This window comes from Opisthocomus hoazin, chromosome 3 (genome assembly GCF_030867145.1).
Source record: "Opisthocomus hoazin isolate bOpiHoa1 chromosome 3, bOpiHoa1.hap1, whole genome shotgun sequence".
Lineage (NCBI taxonomy): Eukaryota > Metazoa > Chordata > Aves > Opisthocomiformes > Opisthocomidae > Opisthocomus > Opisthocomus hoazin.
In genome coordinates this window covers 44,131,514-44,154,390 of record NC_134416.1, presented here as the reverse complement: position 1 = coordinate 44,154,390, position 22,877 = coordinate 44,131,514, and the positions used below count along the sequence as shown (strand labels likewise).

Genomic DNA, 22,877 nt, shown 5'->3' with positions numbered 1-22,877 from the left:
TAATATCTCTACCAAGTCATCGGAATCACAAGTGGGAAAGAAACAAACATCTGTTCTTCTCTAGGTATGACTGGAAACAATGAAACGTGGTAAATGAGCATGAAAATACCTCCTTGAGACATAGTATTATTAACCCACCAGCTTCAACTGAATAATCTCCTCATAACACCTTAATACTAATAACAAAATAAATTATCTGTTTAAAAGGAACATTTAGTCTGTATTCAATACAGCCTTGTCATGTTGACACTAATAAGTTAATAAACAACTGGGTATTAAATTAGAATACAGGAATAAAATATACACTACTTTAATCCTCTGAAGAGAAAACACGTATTTTCAGTCATCATTTTAAATTGTTAAAAACCTATTAGGCAGTAAGATCACAGTAAATACACAACTTCAATATGCTCTAATTCTGTGCAATTTATGAGATTTAAGCAAATATCAGTGAGAGTTTTAATTTGGATCTCCCAACAGCTAGACAGGATTATTGTGAGTGTAATAGTTTTATGTTCAAGTGGGATTCTGCTGTATTAAACTCTTTGTTAAACAAATCAGTCAAGCTCTCTCTCTGGAATTTTAATTTGCACCTTTGTAGAAGATGAGCAGTGTTTCACTTTTAATGTTTGATTATCAGCATGTACTTTAAAGAGGCAAGATCTTACCACTTAATACAAGTTTTCTTTCATTTTCACTTGAGCGAAATTATATTTTATTCCAAAAAGGTTATTATTGGTTTTAGTTATGTATCTCCCAGGGCATTTAATTTGCAGTAAAAAAACGCTCTGTAAAAATGTTGTCAACTTAAGTAAAATCTGTTTTCTTGTTAGGCTGCCAATGTTTGCTATCATGTTAACTGCAATAGCCCCATCCCTTACCAACAGCAGTCAGTGGCGGTGCTCTCAGCAGCGTCACCAGAATTGGTCTGGACACAAAAATACAGGTCTACAACTTCCATGGCAAGGCAGCTCACGGTAAGACTCTTGAATTTTTTTAATGCTGTCTCACTCTGATTCTTTCCTGCCAGGTAGGTAGTACATAAACGAGTCATCTTATCTCATCCTGATTTTTAGATTTGCTTTCTTGCAGTTCCAGTCCAGATTTTGAGAAACACTTCTAAGCCAAGAAGGACTTCTCCATCCCCCTGGCTCCCTGCCCATCCATTCCTCTCAGCTGCCACTCAGGCTCACTGTGCAAACGGCATGCACGCAGTTCTGCTTGCTTTGCCAGAAAATGCAGCAGCGGCTCCAGGTTGCTCCAAAGACTCAGCACTCAGACAGACCCAGGGCACCACTCAGTAGATCCATCATCTGTTGATTCACCGTGCAGCAGCAGGGTTACAGTCTCTTCCCACCCAGGTGTTTGCATGGGAGTCAACGGAATTATTTTCATCAGTAAAGCAAGGTCTGAAGCCTTTTAAATGACCTTTATTAAATTGTATAAGAACAAATATATCACTGTCTTCAGTCTCATGAGAAAGATTAAAAGACTGTAGACTATTAATAACTAATCATTGAGCATTCTTGTGGGCTACAAAACCAAAAAGTGAAGTCCTTGCTCTAAATAATGTTGTGTAGAAGCCTAAGCTTTGGTCTCATACATCTGGATAGATGTTCTGCATATTCTGGAATGGGCATGTCTCTCACTTTCTCTCTGTTGATCTCCCTTTGTCTCATGTCCTGATAAGACAGTCCCAATTCTCAGAAAATGCTGCCAATAAAAGATTAATCGCCACCGGTGATTCAACTCGCCTTAACTTTGGTTTCACTGTTTTAGGGTTTTCCAATAAAAACCTTCTCTGCCAAAAATGCTCATCCAACTCTGGCTGCTGTTGAATGCATGGAGAGTGTCACTGAAAAATTAAACATCTCCTCACTGTTGGAAGGAAGCCCCCGATTAATGTATTTTTAGCCCAGAAACAAGCAGACAGTGAATGCCAGGTATGAATGTGCAACCACTTCTGGCCTTCTCCAAGACACAGCAAGCACACCATGTGGGAAGAGAGAAGGCAAGCTTATTTCACTCGTGATGAATCCATGAGTTCAATTCCAGACCTCTCCTTTTATTCACTGTATGTTGGCTAACTGTCTCAAACTTTCTTTCAAAGGTAAAATTTAAGTCCTAGCTAATGTCACTCTTAATTAGAAACGAGTAATGACCTGCCTTATATAAGATTTTATTCCCAACTTCAAAAGTAGCTATCTAGGTTTGTTTGGTGTCTTTACTTTGAAGAAAATGTCTTTTATTACTTATTTTAGTACAACACATTAAAATCAAATATCTCCTGTAGCAAAACGATTCAAGTCCCTGGAACTCAAATAATTTTCTAATAAAAAATGCATGAGACAAATAAATGCACTTTATGTTCCACAAGAAAAGGCAGTTTCAACAGGCTAATGCTCAGAGAAAATTCATTTTATCAACCAGCCATTTCATTCTTTGGTGCTGTTACAAGCTCCTCGCGGTTGCTAAGCAACCATAATTCATCGTACCTTTTAATGGATACTCTGCTACTGCTGAGAACATTAAGGTGAAGAGAATAAATGCCTTGGGTGAATCTTGAAATCTTTCATTATGCATGTCATTCTATTTCTGTAATGCTATAATGCTGAAATGTTTCTGTGGCAGGAAACTGAGTTGTGGTAATTGCATATTCCACTCATATATGTTTTGTAAGCAGAGCAGCACGTACTTGTCTAAAATGAGCTATTTCTAACATGATTGAAATTGGACTTTTCTACTTCTAAAGGTAGTAAATAAATCTGAGGGGGGAAAAAAAAGAATGAGTCTGGAGTAAAATGTCTTGAAATTTTCAGCAAGAGTGACAAAATCCTATGGCATAAATTGAAAGTAACCAAACAGGCTTGATTGTAATGCACAGTGGTATGTGAATATATGGTACACAATTGAAAATGCAAAAAACACAATAAAGAAACCGTATATCCAGTGCAACTTGCATCTTTTTAAAACGCATGACATTCAAAGACAGGTACATGTATGCTAGATCAGGCGTCTCTCTCTGTATTATTAAAACAGACCTCAGGTTTCTGCTGAATGCAAATAATGAATATTACGTGCATTTCCCTCCTTGCTGTTGAGGGCCTTTTCTCCTCTTGAGAAATACTTCCTTCTACCAGCCAAGGGGGCATCAGCATGAATACGATTTCACAATTAGGTTTGTATTTTGCAAATAAATAGTAAAGACATTATAAGGTAAGACCGAGTGCTCAGATACTTTCAATGATGGATAGCACTACAAAAACCCTAAGATGGATTTGTTTCTATGGGTTCAACCTGCATTTCTGATTCCGATGATCTTTGTTTTCACACCTGTGTATACCAGCTGATGCGCTCCTAAAAAAGTTACATGCAGATAAGATGTGAATTAGTTTTTCCTTGTTTTGAACATTAGATTCAGGTTTGTATTTCATTTATTTTAGAAAAAATACAAGTAGCCTTGGAGGAAAACTGGTTACATTTTTTTCTACATACCCTTTAACGTCATTTTCTGCTTTGCATGCCTGGGCTTGTCATTGGAAATGCTGAGGAACAAGCAATATTTTCAGTTCTCTTCCTCAACCATTTACAGCACTCCTCTACCAGAGGCTGCTGACCTCAAACTCATCTTGAAGCTGCATGGGCAGTAATCCTGCGTTGTGCAGGGAGGACCAGTCGGAGAGCTCTTGCAGCCCTCTCTGTTTTGATGTTGAAAGAGAAGGACAAAGTAAAACCTTTTGCTTATCCTGTCCAACTGTTGTTGAGATACTTTTGCTAATCTGCTATTTTTTTCTTCTCATGACTGCTTAAATTTCTGAGTGTTTTGGCGACACGCTTCTTTCATCACACTGCATGAAGGTGGAAGACCTCTTTCTCTGAGAAACCTTTTGAAATCTCTTCCTCAGGAACGAAATGTGGAGGAAAGAGAAGGGGAAGATGTTGCATATATGCAATGATGAAAAGAAAATGAAAAGAAGAAACTGATGAGGTTGGAGGATGGAGTTAGAGACTTCATATCAATCTACTCTAAAGTGCTTGTACTTGTTGAACAGCACAAGAGGAAACCAACACCCGGTAATAACAGGAAAAGTAGGAATGAGTTAAGAGGTTCCAAATCAGGGATAATGCAAAGTTAAAATAAATGCATAAATATGTCAAACCAAATTACTCCTTTCCACTTTTTCTTCTTCTCAAGTATTCATACAACTCCACTTTCCACCAAAAGAAAGCATACTTGACTTTTCTTTCCCCCTCTTTGAAAGCATACTTGACTTTTCTCTCCTCCTCTTTTCTTCTTCTTCCCTCCTTATTCTTTCTTTCATCTGCTACTAGTGATAAGAAACAAGAATCTATGTTTTATAACCACTGCCTGATTATTTTACAGTAAGGAAAATGTTGCCTTTCCTCAAACCACTGATGTTTCCTCCAAAAATATCCACTGAATTTAAAGGGTGAGATAAAGGAGCAGTAGCTTAGCTGTCTGATTTTCAAAGACTGTTTCACCCTTGTAAATGTAATTTGCTGATGCAAATCACTCATTCCCTTCACTCCAAACATTTGCTATGCACAGTTTCATCAGTGGAGTCTGCATACACCTGAAGAATGGTTCAAAAATTGTGTCTTCTAATGATTCTCCTTGTTCTTTTCTGCTGCTTAGAGGATGGTGATTCCAGTGAGTAGCCTGGAAAAGTCTTAGAAGGCAGAACACTGAACCATTTCTGACTGTTCATATTCTCCTACTTAGGTTATCAAAACTAGGGAACAAATAGTGCAGTTTCACACGGGAATAACGGATGCGGAATCATAGTAGTCACACTTAAAAGTCTTCCTGAAAACCACTTTGTTACATTTCTTGGAATCACTTAATCACATCTATAGAAAGACAGGGGAAAATCCAAGGCCTTGTGTCACCTTAAATCGGAATAATCTCTGAATGCTACTTATATCTTTCAAAAGCTGTATTACTTTCTCTTGAAACATTTAACTGTGAATCAGATACTTGCTTAATGTTGATCAAATCTACCATTTCTAAAGTTAAGAAAATTTATGCTAAGATAATTCCACAGTTCCCCTGGCGCAAACCTGCTTTGGCCAATGTCTTGCAGTTTTGACAAGGGACAAAAATGATACAACAAAAGAATGGAAATTAATATTTTAATCTTCACTGTGAAGTAAAGAAAGAGGATACTTAATATCATTTATCAAAGTAGGAAGAGAACAGCAAACTGAGACCTAACCACTGGAAGGTCACAGCCAATAACATTTCTGCAAATAGAAATGGGTTGCAGAAGTATCAAATGTAAATTACTGTTTGCTAGAAAATTTTAATAGAGTTCTACGTCACACTATAAAATGTTTAATTGTAACCCCATTTTAATAACACCATCTGATTAAATGAAAAGACGCCTTGCTGATCGCAATTACAATCTGTCAAACTGCATATTTATTTACAGTTTGGTTTCCTAAAACCATAAGGTAAAAAAAGGAAACTCTATTCAGCTTGTCAGTAAACTATAATTATTGTGTATCCTTCTGTCAGTTTCTGCATAAAACTTTTGGTTCTAAAATGGATCTAATTATAACTACATCAACATTTTTACATATTCTTGCTTTCCCTCCTTTCCCCTTCCCTCCCTCTCCCCCTCCCTCCTTCATCAGTGAATTCTTTGTTACAAACTCAGAAGGAAAAAATTCTTCTAAGTAACTAACATTTCTTTCTCTATATTATATTTTCTGTTCAAAGTTATTGTTTGAATATAGAAGACTATTCAATGTAAATATTATTTATGGCAGTACACCTTCCTAGCACTGCACTCAAGCAAAGCCACGGGATTAAGACTCTATTAGTTTTTTTTCTTCTTTGGCATTAATGTGTGGAGTATCAGCTGAGAAGCTCTTTCAAGTATTGTCATGTAGCTCATCTTCTACAAAGTCTATTTATTGTAATTTATAACCTTTCACAAGAAACAATTTGCCAGACAAACATGAAATGAGTCCAAATGTCTGAACACTAGTGTATGTATCAACCAGTTATAGAAATCACATCTCAAAGAAAGCTCCATTAAATCATCCAGCCCATCTCCCAGCCAGTGCAGGTTCTTCCCATATGTGTAAGTTCCAGTGCTTTAACACTACCTGGCAGCCTGTTTGGATGACATTACAGGGTTTTTTTTCCAGCCTTCACCCACTGCTTACTTTTATTCCATTACTTGCAGTGACAATCCTTAAGTATCATAAAAGTGTATTCCTTCAGCCTAACTTTCTAAGTAACGGATGATTATAAACAAATATAATATTGAAAATATGCACATAAACAATTTCATAGAATAACACACTACAGCTGAACCTTCAAGAAGAGTTATTTTACTCAGTGTAGGTTATGGGTTAATACAATCTGGATCATGATTACATGCTAATAAGATTTGGGAAAAGCTGATTATTTTTCTACTGTTTCTTAAATGGTCAAGTCAGCTGTGAACCAAAACAGTCTGAGTTAATATACATCCTCTTGATTATTTATTTCCTAGCTGTTGCATCAACATCTATTACCTATCATTCATTCTTAGATAAATATAAATTTCATAAATATAAATATACACATATATAAGCACACTTTAAAAATAAAAATAAATAAAAGACAGCTGAAAAGATTAAATGGTTGGCATTAACCTCCACTGACTGCTGGGTTTTATATGTATAATGAAGTAGGTGAATTTTTAAGGTTAAGAACCTGTACCCAGAGTTTTTGCCTGAGCATTCTGTGCAGTTGCCGTTAGAGGAAGTTTCTAAAAAATAAGTTAGACAAACGTCTGTCAGAAATGTTAAACATATAGAGTATCCCGCCTTCAGGGAAATGACCTTTTGAAGTCCTCCCTTAGAGTAGACTAAGGGAGGGAGCTTAGGGTTCCTTCTGGACCAATTTCTGTAATTTGGTAAGGCTGCACTGAGCCAGGATCCAAGAGGTCAGGTTAGTCAGGTAACTTTTTCTCATAGTGCAGCTTTGCTACGCTTTCTTTGATTATAAGATAATCAAAATAATAAAAATTGTTTCCAAACAGCACATTAGGTGATATTTCTTCTCTTCAGTCTTGTTACAGCTCACACTAGTTTTCCAAGTGGTATAGGAAAACCATTTCAGAATTATGACGGCAGAGTGTGGATTATTATTGATAAACACTTTTGTTGACACACCCTTAATCTGATATAATCTAAAATCTAAATATTTGCAATTTTTGAACAAATGAAAGCATCTGCTATAGGGCGATCTCTGTTTCTGCTGAAACTCTGGGAAAGCCCCTACTAGAGCTGGACAGGATCAACATCAGGCCAGAATATTTCTGAAAATCCCACCGAGATTTTCAGCCAGTCACAGAGTTCCTAAAATGCAGTTCAGAGGCAGAGGCCACGAACAACAAAGTTAGTGCAACAACACTGGCCACAGTTAAAATTTCACAGGTTAGGCCCCGTGCAGACAACTTTCCTTCTATGTGGTTTCCTCTCCCTACGTTCACAAAAGATGATGGCAAGTGAGAAGAAACAGGAGTGCCATGCAACCAGCCCATAAAGCCTCAGACTGGAAGTCTGGGGCAGTGGAGCATCAAACTCTCTGGTTAAAAAGACACTTTGCTTCTCCCTAGAGCTGACTGCATTTCAAGGGCAGGTGAAACAACCCTTGCATCTTTTCCACGGTTCTTAAAAAAGGCTGCTGTATCACTTCCAGGTTGGATGATAGCTTAAATGTCTCAGCTATCATTATATGCAGCCACCGTAATTGCTTTATGTTAGATGTGTAACACACGGCAGTTAATTCCTGCCTTTATTACATTTGATGACTTCTGCTGGTTCTAATATTGCAAGTTGTCTCTCACCACACTGCTGCCCACCTTTGTGTTACTGATCATCATAGGTGAACTCACCTCCTGGTAATACTTTCATTATTATGGGTCCCACAATGTAGCGTCATCTTCTACTTCTCCCTTAAGATCTGTCTCTTTCAGCCTTTTTCAACTTGGGACTCATCTGTATTTGTGTATTGTGAATTACATTTTATTGGGTTTTTAATAAAGCAAATGTCTCTGTATTCTACAATATAGTACTTGACAGAGATGAGGCACTGATATTGCAAATACCTATTTGTACTGTTAGAAGCATATTACCTTCTTAGCTAATTAGTGACTACAAAGAACTTCACAACACAAGAAAGGCGCTGCAGAAGAACAAAGTGCTGCTAGCATTGTTTTTCAAATGCCGTGGTTTATTTTTTCTAGGAAAAATAACTTGTAAAAGTTTTGCCAGTGGTTATTTTACACTGTATATTTTCTGTCAGGAAACTTAAGCTGCACTTAATATCCAGATCAGCACTAAGCCTATTGCACTAATATCTATTTATGCTACTTCGTAAGAAAAGGGAGTGTAATAAAATTCATTAAACTGAGATCCCACACTTCACTATTAGGACATGTGTAGGAAACTGAAGCTTAGTTCCTGAGTTAATCTCTGAAATTCTTTATGTGTGAATGAAAGTAATCTTAAAGTGTATTAGAAGGAAGTCCCATCTCTGAATGAAAAAAACATGTTGCGTTCTCATCAAGGGCCTGATCCTGTAAATCTGTCATGCACAGGGCTTTTTTGCTGAAGCACCAGAACGTCTAATTTCAACAATTTTTTCAGTTAATATAACTTCTCTAAGGATGAAGTGAAGACACTTGTAGCCCAGTATCTTGTCATCCATTAGGTATGCCATGTCTCACCTTAGCAACTAGGCTACTCCCTTTAATAACTCAGATCGTAAAGGTACCTATTATATAAAGTTACTGTCAGGCACTGCAACCTCACTCATAAACCAGGGATCTGGTAAAAATTTTCTATGATGCAACTATGTACAGTATGCTCATTAAATCTGTTGCATCTGCTTCAATAATCTGGCTCTAGTTTCAGTCCCTGTTTAACATACGATGTGGATCCCCATCTTGGGGAGAAGGGGGATGTTGCAGATGCCACATCTTGTCTTTTACACCCTTTTTCCAGCTGAGGGCTTCAGTGATTAACAGCTTAATACACACTTTCATACATATATATGCACATATATATGTTTATATATATGTATATATGTGTATCCATGTATATATGCATATGTATGTACCCTGAGCACTGCATTCTGCATCACCTCCAGGTCGGGCCAGGCACACGGAGCACCATGGCACTACCTGTAGCAACTCCTTTTCCTCTTTTCCTTCCCCGCAGGCTGGTTGAAACGGGAATGTTGGGTACACACTGATAATACGTAAGACAAACTGTAATGCATTTGTTCACCTGACTTCAGATGGAAGGGGTTGATTTTTGTGGGTTTTGTAACTGAAAGATATGCACAAGCATGCCTTGGAGGTGTTCCTCACTCCATAATGCTTCTTGCTGCCACATACTCTAAGTCCTTTTTTGTAACTGTACCCATCCATGATATGCACAGAAAATGAATTAAGAACATTCATTTTTTTGTTTATTGTCCAAATACAGAGGCAGCAGCATGTACAACAAGTCATACACCCAGTTCAAAGGTGTGTGCATGAGCCTACAGAGATCCCAAGTTGCACACATGTGGCTGAAATACAGCATTACATTCGCAGTGGAAGTTAAGGATTTACAGGCTGTCCCCAGGGAATCCCAAGATGAGAAAGGGCATTTACATAGTGCATTCATACAGACTGTACAAATGAAAGAGGGAAAAACAGACAGGCAAACATTAATCTAAAATGAATCTTTACGTTATTGAAAGGACGAGGGGAGGAATAGACATCCTTACACATTTCTTAATTGCCTTGAGAAAGAACAAGAACAAGGGATAAGAATAAGAAATGAGTTATTTTTCCTTATGATTATTTTTCAAAATCTCACAATACTACCAACCAGTATTTTTTCTTCCCTTCCTGCTGCAAAAAGTCAGTGGAAAACTCAATGATACTTAAAGTTCTGTAAAACCATTAAATCAGATAAAAAAACTGCGAGATTGCTAATTGGACCTTTTAAATGCTTTCACCTCAGAAAAATCAAGGAGGCCAAGAATGTGGTTTTTCTCCCGAAGTGAATTAAAAATTTTGCTAAATATTTATGACTCTACATAGGCAAGACTAGAGGAGGAGAATTCACATTCCATTCTAGCAGGTGACACTGCCATGAAGCTCTGGGTTGCTGGTGTCCTGGCCTTCAGCAGAGTATGCAGCCCATCCGAACAGCCAGCGTGCGAATGGCAGCTTGAGGCAAGACAGTACATTCCATAGTGGGACTGGTTTCGTCCACACAACTTATCTTTCTGCTCCCTGAACGAGATGGGCTAAGATGACGAGTGCAGTACAAATCCATGAAGCGTGTGCAGTCTTCTCAACTGCTTTTGAGTTTCAAGGAATGCAAATGCATGCATTTAAATAATGAAACAGGTGGAAGGAGAGGCTATTCCACCTGATGCACAAAGCTCTCCCTTTCATCTGCACCGTGGCCTTCTCCTTCCTTTTTGTCTTCACAAAAGCATCTTCACAGTTTTCGAGAGAGACATTTCACTTCTCTTCCATCTACAGGCCTTCAGATCACTAAGATTTTTTTTTTTGCCAAAGACTGAGTCTTCAGAAACATTTCATTATCTTGCTGTTCTCAACAACTACATGCGATGTTAAAAGCAGCAGATTAAAGTCAACACTCTCTGCTGCTGAAACCCCTGAATTTCTGACATTTTCCGAGTTATGTTTTCTCTATTTGCATACTCTATTATCTGTTTTGTTTGACACTTGCAGCTATGATGCTGCTTATGCATTAATCACTCCTGTGAGGACTTCACATGTGAGGTGTTGTATAATCTAACACCCGCAACCGAAGGCTTTCTCTCTGCACCACATTCATCATGTCAGCCTGTGCCTATCTGGTTAAAGTCTAAGAAACAATAATTAATACCGCTACACATATTTTTTTCTTACTTCTTAATGTAGCAAATAAATTCCTACCAGACATATTTTCTACAGTACGCTGTTTTCAAAAATAAAATATGCTACTTTGTTGTTCCTTCTTGAAATTACACTCAAGTTGTTTTCCTACTGAATTTGTGAAATATGTGAGGCACATGGAGTCTCAACAACCACACTCAAATAAGCAGAATGGTGTATTTCCCAGTTGACAACTAATCAAATCTTCATTAACAATTTTAAAAATGAGACCTGGAATTATTCTAAAAATTTCTGGTCATTTGTGTACAAATATTTTCCTACAGTAATGTGCAAATATTTACTTTCTCTATCTTTAAGGTGAGTTCTTAGTACTTACAGACAGAAAGTATAGCTTTACCAGATACTTTAAGACCAGAAAAAAAGCTAAGTTAATGGAAAACACTAGCCACAAATACTCTCATGGCAATTCCAGTCCTAGTTGAGCTCAAGAAGGTGGGGTCCATCGATAGTCTGCACCCACAGGGTGCTTTCACCGACTCTGCTGATTTTCTCTTGGGACGGAAAAACTGTAGAGGTGCTACCAGTCGAGGTGATGCCAGCGATATTCCCGCTACCACGTATGCATGGACTAATATTTATTGTTGAGAGCCCCCGAGGGACAATGTGACGCATGAGCAGGTTCTGGTCCCCCCACTGTAGTGCTAGGGGGGTGTCATTAGACCAGTCCCAGATAAGCACATCTTTTTGAGAGATGCCCGACCTTGATTTCAGTCCTCAGGTACGGGGAACCAACCACATCCCACAGCACATTATCTCAATGATAAATTTCTATTGCTGTTAAAAATGCATGCTTTGTTTCCACTCTGATTTTATACAGCTGTAATTTCTAGACATCGGATGTTTTATTGCTTTTCTGTAGCACAGTGAAGAGCCTTCTACTAGCAGATATGCAATGTGGAGGTATTTATAAAACCTTGATAAAGTTACATCTTCATTAGCTCCTCTACATAGAGTTTCTGTTGTCTTCCTAATGAAGAAAGAGTGAAGCAGACATCAGGAATTAAGGAGAGATAAACATGATGTCCCAGAGACCTGGATGGAATAAATCATCATAATTCTACTGAAGACAATAAAATTATGCTGACTGACATCAGCTGAAGATTTGGCTGCGTATTCCTATGGTTAGGCTGTTTGACAAAACATACACTAACTGTTGTAACCTTTTGCCAAACAAGGCTTATTTCAGCAAGAAAATCCAGCTTGTAAAATATGGTGGTGTTTTTTTTAAAAAAAGGAAAAGAAAGATATCCTGCAAGAATACAAAGCTGCTTAATAAGAGAAAAAAAAATACTTTAACACAAGGTGTTCCATGACCTTAGCTTTATGATTTGGTGGTTCTGATGGCAATAACTCACTGCAATAAAATCTGGGATAGCAGCAGGTCTGTGTAGCATAACAGTAAATTTTGATGTAAACCGAAGACCAGAGCCTGGTAATGAGGCACAAATGTGAAGTATTCACCAGAGAGTAAAAGTACCTTCTACCACTGGCATGCAATACAAGCTAGAAAAAAAGTATCCAAGCATGATTCAAATCTAAACACATAGGTTAGAAGGGGCATATCTTTTGTTTTGTTATGAAAGTTATTCATCTTGTTCATCAGAAGTAAAAAAATTGCTGTTTGACTCAGTAGTTTGCACTAAAGCTTAGAGGTGCTAAAAAAACCCCAACCGTATAGGTCAGCCTCAAGATGAGTCATGAATACTGAATATAAACTAGTATGTATGAAACTGGTAAAACAAAATCTCCTAAATACATCCCAGCTACAACAACAACAATCTCCTGTATTGGATTTATTAGCAACTCTACTGTGAATAAGGAATACTAGCTCCATTCTACCTGAGATGTAAAATGGAGAAAAAGTAGCTGTCCACTTTCTTCACCGTTATATAGTGCTACATTTTGTTTAAGATATTACTCTCTCATGGGCTGCATAACTAAAAAATATAATTCTTGAAAAAGCGTAATGCAATTGTTTGGGCTTTGATGAACTGGGGCATAATGTTAAATAATTACTCATTGCCTTTACTCTTTAGTCAAAGCGTGCAAAAAAAAGTGCTTTTTATTGCTTTTTTTATATATACGGACATAGGCCTTTGTCACATGCATTTTATTTTAAACTAATGCTTCCATTATTCCACTTCTGAATAATTATAGCTGACATCATCTACTCTTCGGTGTCCAAGAAGATCTTTAGCTCTAGTCCACTGTTACATATTTTATGCATTACATGAAATAAAATACTTCAAGATTTTAAAAATATTTATTTTAAAAACAGCAATGAAATTGTCTGTAATCACATTTTCTGCTCTGCTTTGAAAGCAGCATTAGTCAATATGCCAGTGGTCTTTTCCATAAAAGCAACATATTAGAAATTCATGCTGCTCTAATATATCTGAATTCATTGATGTACTGCACTCCCTATAGACCTAAAGAAACATTTTTGCTTCAGTTTCATATGTCCTGCACATTACCTACTGATGTGGTGGTTGTCAAAACAGTTGTACAGTAGCCTTTGAATTCAAAGTGTGCCTTGACTGTATACTAAAAATGACAATGAACCTAAGTATATACATTATGCTGGCTTTTGTTGCCAGCACAAGTAGAGCATTTGGGAAATAAATCCACTGATTTTATTGCCTTTTAACATCTTTTCCACTTTAAACTTCAAACCCAGAAATTCGAAGCATTCCGAGAAACTGAAATCTCTGTTATTTCTTTCTTGTAAATTTTCTATAGTTTACCATCATGAGCCACATTTTATAAAGATCAGCACAAGATTGTAAACAAACACACTCCAGAAATAGGGGTTTTTTCCTCTATGTAAAAACAGCACTGTGATTTTTAACCCTGGTTTCTTGGGGAAAAAAGCAATCATGTATAGGATATACTAAAGAAGCAGAAATGTCTATAATTTTGTTGATAAAATGAACACACAGTAAAACTTATTTTACAGAACACATCCAAAAGCATTTTTACAGATAAATGTACATTCTCATAGGGATGTTATACACATGCATTTATTTGCAAATGTTAGAAGTTTATTTCTTGCGATCTTTGGAATATTTCAGGAAAATTCATGCAAACAGAGAAGCGCTGGCAGATCAAGCCCCCAGTGGAACCAAACCAAACATACGTAGGGCTACCTTCAGCTCTAGCAAAACAAGAAGGGATCCCTTTTCCATTATCTACAAAAATACATGCCTACAGAAGCATCAATACATCTTCATTAAAACGCTCCATCTATATCTAATTGAATCTACTTAAGAAGCAGGAATAGAAGTCATGTCCATTTTGAAGGACTTTAGAGAGTTCCCATGCGTGGCCCACCATGCTGAGGCTGGACTGTGTGTCCACACCACCATGTGACACATTCTGCATAAATCCTGTAGGCTTCTGAACCCCAATATTCAGATATAACGAGCATCTTAAGAAATCTGTATGAGACAGCACAGCATAAATTAGTGTGCGTGTGCATGCGTTTATATGCCTGTATGTCACCTAAGCAGAAAACAGAAATACACAAACATAGATGCCACTATATGAACTGACAGCAGAATAATGAGGAAGAGAAAATTTCAGTGATTTTTTTTTTCATAAGTAGTGGAGGTGCAATAGGAAGTCCAATCAATCAAAAAAACTTCAAAGGCGGCTAATTCCAAATTTAAGTATCAGACACAGTCAGCGGCAACAGGAAATCTTCATCTCCCAGCATTGCGAAATTTTTCAGAAAGAATTCCCACCGTGTAAAAAATCTCTAAGAAGCTGATCCCTAATAAGAATTCACTGAGCTGGTAGTGTACTCTTATTGTGTGTGTTTAAGCACTTCCACAGAGGAGAATTCTTACAGAGCTTGGGGCAAATCCTGCAATCCTTACTCTGCAGCTTGGAAGGAGTGCTGCACAGCATGAAACCAGGACTTCTAATGGGAGGAGTTCTGAAGGATTTTTAAAAGGAGTACATCCTTGATTTTCAATCTGTCCAAAATCATGGAAATTCCCATCTGAAATCACCTGGTAGCTGAGATGAAAGAAAAACACTACAGTCAGTGTACAAACTATTTTCCTATCTTGTTTCTGAGCTCACTGCATTTCCTTTCTCTCTTTTGGCTAGCATTAATTAATGGTCCGTAAAAACACCAACTGAAAACCACTCACTAGTTCTAACACAGACAAAAGGAAGGTATCATTGCTGAAACACCAATATGGGTTAAAAATTGGTTAAAAGGAAGGATGTTGAAATTAAAAAAAACAGACCAAATTCAATCAGATGTACATTGCACTGCAGCTGAATTTGTCCCAATATAAGTAAAATTTGCTGAAGATGTGAAATTAATTAGGGATAGAGAACAGCCAACAGATTCATTACTAAGAATAATTTTTCTAAAAATACTCATTAGTGCCCTGAGAAATAAAGCGAGATACATGGTTTCCAAATACATTAAGCAGTAGTTGATATATTAGAAACTATATGGCACCAAGGGTTTAGATGGATTGGAAAAACTTATACATTATTTTCTATGTGAGACAATAAAAAAGTGATTTAGGCAAGTACTTGTTAAATGGATCAGAGTTTGATGAGATATTAAAAAGGAAACTTACAGTTGAGTAATAGCAAGAGAAAAGAGTCATACTGAAGAAAAAATGTATAAGGTTCTGGATTATACAGAAGAGCTTCAAAGCTAAGTAAAGAATGCTAATGTCTGTCTTCATCAATGGAAAGCCAAAAGGACAATGGGACCATTCTATTCACTGAAGAAGTCACTAAATTCACTAAAGAGTCCACTGAAATTATCTCCCTTAAGTTAGTTCTGCTGAAGTTATCAAATTCAAATCAGAGGAACTCTACTAACAAACAGTGTTTGAACCATACAAAATTGTGATGTTAACATCCTACCAGTTATACTAATGTGAGATGTAGCTTAATCCCCTTGACAGACAAGACAGCTTTAGTTAAAACTATTGCTAGTTAAAAGGCCCTCTTGTGTGCAAAGGGCATGCAAGTTAGGGATAACAGTTGACTTAGACCGTAATGCTTCAAGGATCATGCTGTATTTATTGAATGAATCCTCACAAATGACTGATAAAATTTAGCACATATTTTCTTGAGGTCCGATTTTCATTTTTTCCCATCTACACCAAGTCCCAACAGCAAAATTGCCCAGTTATATTATTCAGCTTTTTTGCATTTGCCCTCGATGCAATAATTCACTGTGATGATCTACAAACTCTCAAGGCCCTTTGTTCAGAGCTTGTTGCAAGAGGTTAATGTGGAACATCAGAGCTTAAAAGAACGCATAATTTTGAGCCATAGCCATGGCTGAAAAGAGATCAGTTCAATGAAGTACTGCTTGTCTTGACTGGAGGGCCAAGTGTTTCTCTTACTTTTTCAAGTCCTTTCACAGCTCTGATTCTCAGAACCCCTCATAAAATTTAGCTTGTGCTCTTTAATGCATGCTATCAGCTTTTTAGAAATGCAAGCAAAATTCAAAACATTTCCACAAAGTATATTTATGTTTTTCTATGAAAATCTGCCTCTCCCCCTCTCCTCCCATTACTGAATATAATCCTAGGGTCAGATTCTGACCTCAAACACAAAGTGTGCAACATCCTAGTAAATCAATAACAACTAAGCACGTAAGAAGCCAAGACTAGCCCCCCTGCAGTAAAGCTTGTTGGACATCCTCAGAGGGAATGCAGGGCTCCCCCAGATCAAGGTAGCTTTATTTTCATTAAGTTTCATCAAACTCCTGTGACAAGGCAGATCTCTGTTGTAAACTAGTTGTTTTCTGGCCACCACAGCCCCCCAGCCCCTGGCTCTGGGGCTGTTAGTCTGAGGGGCTGATGGGGAGCTGAGCCTAGGTCCCTCAGCCCCCAAACCCCAAACTTCGGCTGTCCCGATCTGCAGCTCCTGGGAAGCCCATCTAGCAGAGTGCCTCAAGTCCAGTGAGACCCACACAACACCAGGCCCCATCTTCTTCCATGGGATTTTTAACTCTTTGGCCTAGAATTGTACCTCAATGGGAAATAATGCCCTCTTGGTAAAACGGTCATGTCTGCAGCTGCTATGCAAGAAGTACACTAATTATTTGTAGAGCCCACTTGAAAATGTAACATGTAAAGTAGCTCTGCAGTTGTTGCAAGAAATTTAACATTCAAAGAAGTGATTTATAATATCAGGCTTCCCAAGATTACGACCATAATGACTATCTGACAGACTTTATAAGCAAATCGTCCAGTCATTTCAATTGGATTCTAGCTGGCTAAGGACGGGAAACTGTAAAAAAGCTATAAGATTTGGCCTAGAATCAGAAATAACATTTGCTGTTTTTCAAACGTGAGGTAAACAAGAAAGGAGATATTAAATTTTTGTACATCTCTCAGCACATGCAAATTAGAATGGAAAGTGCCTCGTCAGACAAACACAGAACAACGGCCATCTGGATCCAAACCCTGATCCAGCAGAAGTCAAAGCCTTGAGCCTCCTTTTGTCATTACTTACATCTGTGTAAAGCGTGAGTAATTCTACTCAAGGCGGCGGGTAACACCCCAGCTTTGAGAAACTCCGCTGTAAAACCCCCAGTGCCTCCAGTGCAGGGAGGATTTAACATAGGGAGTGCATTGTAAAACCCAGCCCAGCTCACTCCATGACTTGAGTGATGCAGGAGCTGGCCCCTCGGAGGACTTCAAACAGGTCTGTATTTCCACAATTTCACAACTTAAATCAGAACATAAGGGAAACACTAAAAGTGCTTACCACAGAGAGGGAATTGGAAAGAAGCGTCCCATCTTGGCCAAGCATGTTGGAAACTGTAATTTCAGGTAGATCCATGTTTTGTGGGTGGAATGGAAGGAGGCCGTTGTGGTTCATGGGATGACACAGAGAGTGGTACCCAGACTCCATCTCATTCAAGTGCACCAGGGAGTGGTCAGGCAATGACGGAGGAGTTATAGGAGGTATGTTAAAATCTTCACTTTCAAGGCTTGGTCCAGGAAAAGACTGGAAAAAAAATATGGAAAGTGCTATGAAAATCATATGAATACTGATCAGGAATAATAAGAAAAGTCACACAAAAAAACCAACAAGAGCCCAACTCACATACTTCTAAGCACGAGCTTCAATTTCACGAAAAGAGTATTTTAAACACCCATATATTATAACAGTGGAGTTTCACCATTATGTATGGAAGAAAAATTGCCTCTGAGGCACAAGAATCTCTGACACTTTCACAGCTTCCATTAGAAGGAGATTTTTTTAAAAGAAGGCGAATTCAAACAGATTTCAAGGGTCCTATTAAAATTTTCCAAGACTGTTCATCTAGCTGAATACCTTTTTCATGGGAATTGTGGAAAAGGGAATGCAATTTATAAAATTAACATTGACTCAAAATGGTTCATAAGACTCCCTGCTACTCAGATCAAGAATTACCTAGTGAAGAAGAAAGATAACCGCTTTCAGGCTTACAGGACAACCATGCATTTGTTCTGCTTCAAAGAAAAACAAATAAATGCAGAAATAGTATATACTTTGTATGAATACACTTTGTGTTTATAAAAATACATCTATGGTGTCTCAAAAAACACTGATTTTTCTTTGTTTAATCTGTAAACTCAGTGATACATACATTTTGTCAGTCATCTAAATAAGTTACTACACAAAGCAACTGTTTAGTCTTTTGTTGTCCACTGCCATTAAGTCATCCAACTCAATCTGATCCAAGGAAAAGCCACAGGCAATGCCAGAGTAATGCACCAAGGTGGATAACTGTTATTATTTATCTACATTCTTCGTACAGCAGGTAGGCTCGTTTGGGGTATATGGGTGGGTATGCTTCTATTTCTTAAAGAAAAAAGGTGAGCAGGGTTAGATACATGATCCAAATCAAGAGTTAAAAGGGATCCGTTGCAGTGGTTCAGCCTGAAAGCCTGTTCTGCTTTTCTGAACACAGCCACAGTTCTCATCTCCTTTGCAAGTGATCAGTCTTTGCACATCCCACGCCCACAGTCACGAGGTTTATAGCACAGAGACTGCTTCCACCCCTCCTGCCCCTCTGCAGCAACGCAGCGCTGCTCTGAGTGCTGCTTTTGTTGATTCTGGAAATGCAAGAATTTAAATACATTCTGCTCCTGCAAAGTGTCTTCAGGAAAGACAAAAATGAGGGCACAATTTAAAAGAGCAGCTATTAGAAGAAAATGTTTTCCCCAATACGAGTTTGCAAATGGAGGACAGTATAGTGTATGAGTTCATGCAGAAGGACAAGGGAAGAATCAATGCCCAATTATAAACAGAGGGGTTTTTTTGTTAGTCACCATAGTAATACCGTCCTTCTCAATGCCTGAGGTTACTCTCCTCTGTACCAGCATGGACACAAAAACTTAAATCAGACCAACAACAGTGTACATGTTTTCGATGAGCTGCTGAACACAGAAGAACTTACCCTAGTGTACATTGCCATGGTTTTGGTTGCTTTGATTGTTTCCCAATAAGGGTTAAACCTCTGCTACCAAATATCTTAGTATGAAATAGAACAGGAAGGCCACACTGTAAAGGGCGAAGTAAAATCCCAAAGAATGAAAACAACAGGGAGCAGAAAAGGTTTGGCAGTGTTATCGCCGTCCTTGTGCACGAGCACTTTGATTCTGCCCATGCTTTCCAGCTACGTTTCTCATCTCTTGGCACAGGAGTTTGCTTTCCCCTTGCCCCTGCCTTCTCCTTAATGGGAAGTTGGTGTGTCTACTGCCATTTGTGAGATGTATTTGCCCCTGCTTTTAGAAGCCACAATACAGCCAGCCATCAGCAGAGACATCTCCAAGGGAGGAAATACATACAATAAAAATAGACCATTACTAAATGGGGAGGAAACTTACACATGCAAAGAGAATTGTCATATTTACTCAACCACAATGTGTAAACTATGCAAAACTAAATAAAGTATTATGGACGCTGTATACACTATCTGCAAATTACTGTTAAATCAATGATGAAAAGAAAGGTGTCTAAAGTGAGTTGAAGTTTTAATACCACAATAGGAAAGCAGCGAGGAACAGAAATGAAGGGACAACACCCGTAACGCTCTTCTGGACCAGCACTACCCCACACAAGTACACTAAGATGTGGTTACTGTAATCCTGGTAAACTTAGATCCACGTAGCCTACAGCTGCCAGAAGGGATTCATGAGCTGTGGAATGAGGACATTTTGTATTCAACACCATCTTTTCTACTGTCCCAAAAGACTGATGGCCTCAAAAGAGTTTTCTCTCCTGTGACTTTGCAGGTATAAAGAAGTGTTAACACAAAATTTGTTTTATCTCTCTCTCTCTCGCTGTCCTACAGTGAAAGTACCTTGTGCTGCATCTTTGCTGAACCAAGATGTCTCAACACCTTGTAGAGGACGAAGAGAGATCTGCCCTCGTATTTTCCTTAAGTAAGAGTAGGACAAGAGTCTACAGTATTCTTTTACCACTTCTTCAACAAGAAGAAGGGATTTCAACTTACGTTCGCTACTGAAAGCACATATGCCTCTTTGGTCCGGGTGTGTCTACACCACTAATAGTGGGGGCATTCAGCAAATCTGCTGTCTTATTTATACACCCTTCTTGCATGCCATATTTGGATAGTCCAGCTTTTACTTTGGATAGACTTTGATTTGCAGTGTTTCAAATGTGTCTTTAATTAGTAACATCTCAAAATTGAACTGCCATTAAAACATCAGCTTCACTTATGAAAAAGGAAGTAAAACACTAGTGGCATAAAACTCCACAACCCAAGTTACATCATGTGTAATTATATAATAATGTTATATATATATTATGTAGGCTAAGAATTTAAATACATGGTTATTCTCTGATTATTTTTAAAAAAAGCCCACACCACAATTATTGCTTGAACTAGTTAGAGTATATTTGATTCCACATCACCTACCACATCACTGTCGACTATACGTAAGCTTCTTAAAGCGGTAGAAGTAGCGTAGCAAAGGCAATAAGAACATGCCAAAACAACATATAATTCAAGCCCTAGTACCTCCTCTAATTTTTTTTTTTTTTTTTTTAAAGACATAAACTACTTTACTACTTCTATAAAGCTAGGCAGAAGCCAAGGTGGATGCTAATAGCATGGACAGATATTTGAAAGCATCTGCAGAGCACACCAGTCACCTAACTTTTTCAGCCAATTTGGTATTTCCATACTTCGTATGTGTGTACGTAACACATACACACACAAGTTCCTCAGGGAAGTTACTTCAACAGTAACGTGGCAGTACGTTAGTCTGTCTTGTCCAGGAGCATTGTTCAAATGCTGATAATGACTTGGCACGCTGGCACATCAGCAACCAAAAGTCCCATATACATTGGCAGCAAACGCAACATATTCCAGAAACAAGGCTATTGCAACTGCATGTGGAGGGAAAGAGTGAGGAACAGGACATATGCTTGTCCTGCCAATAGCAGCTACAAGCTTCAAACACCAGCTCCTGCTTTCCTGCCATTTCTCCCCTTGCTATTGGGAAAGTTTTCTTGAGGAGCCATCTGGAGTCCCCTTGATGCAACTGATCCAGTGCTGGCAATGGGCTCTCCTGCAATGTTGTGTTGTTAACTTCTTTCCAAAAAGACATTTAAATGAACGCCAGCACAAGGCCAGGCCTGAGGTTGTCCTTGCAAAAAGAGCTCCCACTCCCAGGCAAGTCATTATCCTGTTCTGAACCCTGGGCTTTCTTAAGAGTATCTCTTCTTCCAACCCAAGCCATTTATCTCAAATTTCTAATGCAAGAAGTAATCTACCATCAAAAGCATTCGGGAAGGCTACACTCCCTGTGTCCAATCACAGCCCATAAGTACAGCTCACAAGTATTAATAATAAATAGCAGCCTATAGTTTCAGCTCTGTTAGGCTTTTCTTGAGGTGAGGAGAACGGTTAGGGTCTTTTTTACCCACCCACCCCTGGATTTTTTCTTTCATAGTTGGCTTTGCTATCAGCAGGACTTTCTCTGTTCAGAAAGACATGGAATAACTCCTTTTCATTCTACTGGTCGCAGAAAAATTAGCAAGCTTGCCTTTTCACTTCTGTATCAAAAAAAGAGTAGCAGTAAATGCTTTATTTACTTTAATACAGAGCTGCTAGGAACTTTGCCAATGGTCTTGCTTTCATCTCATGACTGTAGGGGTGGATGGGGTGTTTATCAGCTTTTCAGTTTAGGGTAACTTCCTGGACCTTTATTACATTCCACAGAGAAAGCCCTCTGCAAAGGAACACCATTAAACCCACTGCACAGCACTGAACAGACACAGGCTTCAATTTTACTTTATTATAAATAGGATCTTCATTACACCTGTATCTATTATAAGCAGATTCCAGTATATTTCAGATTGGAGCTACGCAGTGGGAACCTCAGAACTGAGCATCCTTAAATTTGAGCTATTTACAGACACGAAACTGTGAAAAAGCAGTTTGAATCAAGGATGTCTTCCCAAATCTGAAGGACAATATTCAATGTTTCTGGTTAAATACTTGTGATATTTCTGCCTCACATGATGGAAACTGCATAAAAGCAGATGATCTCTCAGATGCCCACTCTGAGATTAAGACCTCATTATCTATGCCACCTGAGCCTATAATTTTATGAGAAAAGTTTGCCAGAATAAAATTATCTGAACACTAAACTCTGATTCACTGTCCAGCCCAAGTCCAAGCTTTTGTTCCTGAACAATGACCTCGCTGGTCCCCTTCAATTTATCTTTTCTGCCACTTAGCCTGGCCAAATCCAGCAACAAGTTATGGAAGGGAGGCAAAACGGGGGGGAAGGGGGGGTGTATGTCAAAGGTCAGTTCTTTACTTTAGCAACATGTAACTCAAATTAGGACTAAGTATCCTGATGTGCTAATCACACA

General features: G+C 38.3%; 1 protein-coding gene across 4 annotated transcripts in view; it reads right to left on the bottom strand.

The window, feature by feature from the left end:
- The window catches only part of TOX (thymocyte selection associated high mobility group box), a 236,716-nt gene that overhangs the window by 81,141 nt on the left and 132,698 nt on the right, over positions 1-22,877 (bottom strand). For all 4 annotated transcript variants that reach the window (XM_009937712.2, XM_075416101.1, XM_075416103.1 and 1 more), the window contains exon 3: positions 17,745-17,987. In XM_009937712.2, coding sequence (XP_009936014.1) covers positions 17,745-17,987 — 243 coding nt within the window. The remainder of the gene's footprint in view (positions 1-17,744; positions 17,988-22,877) is intronic.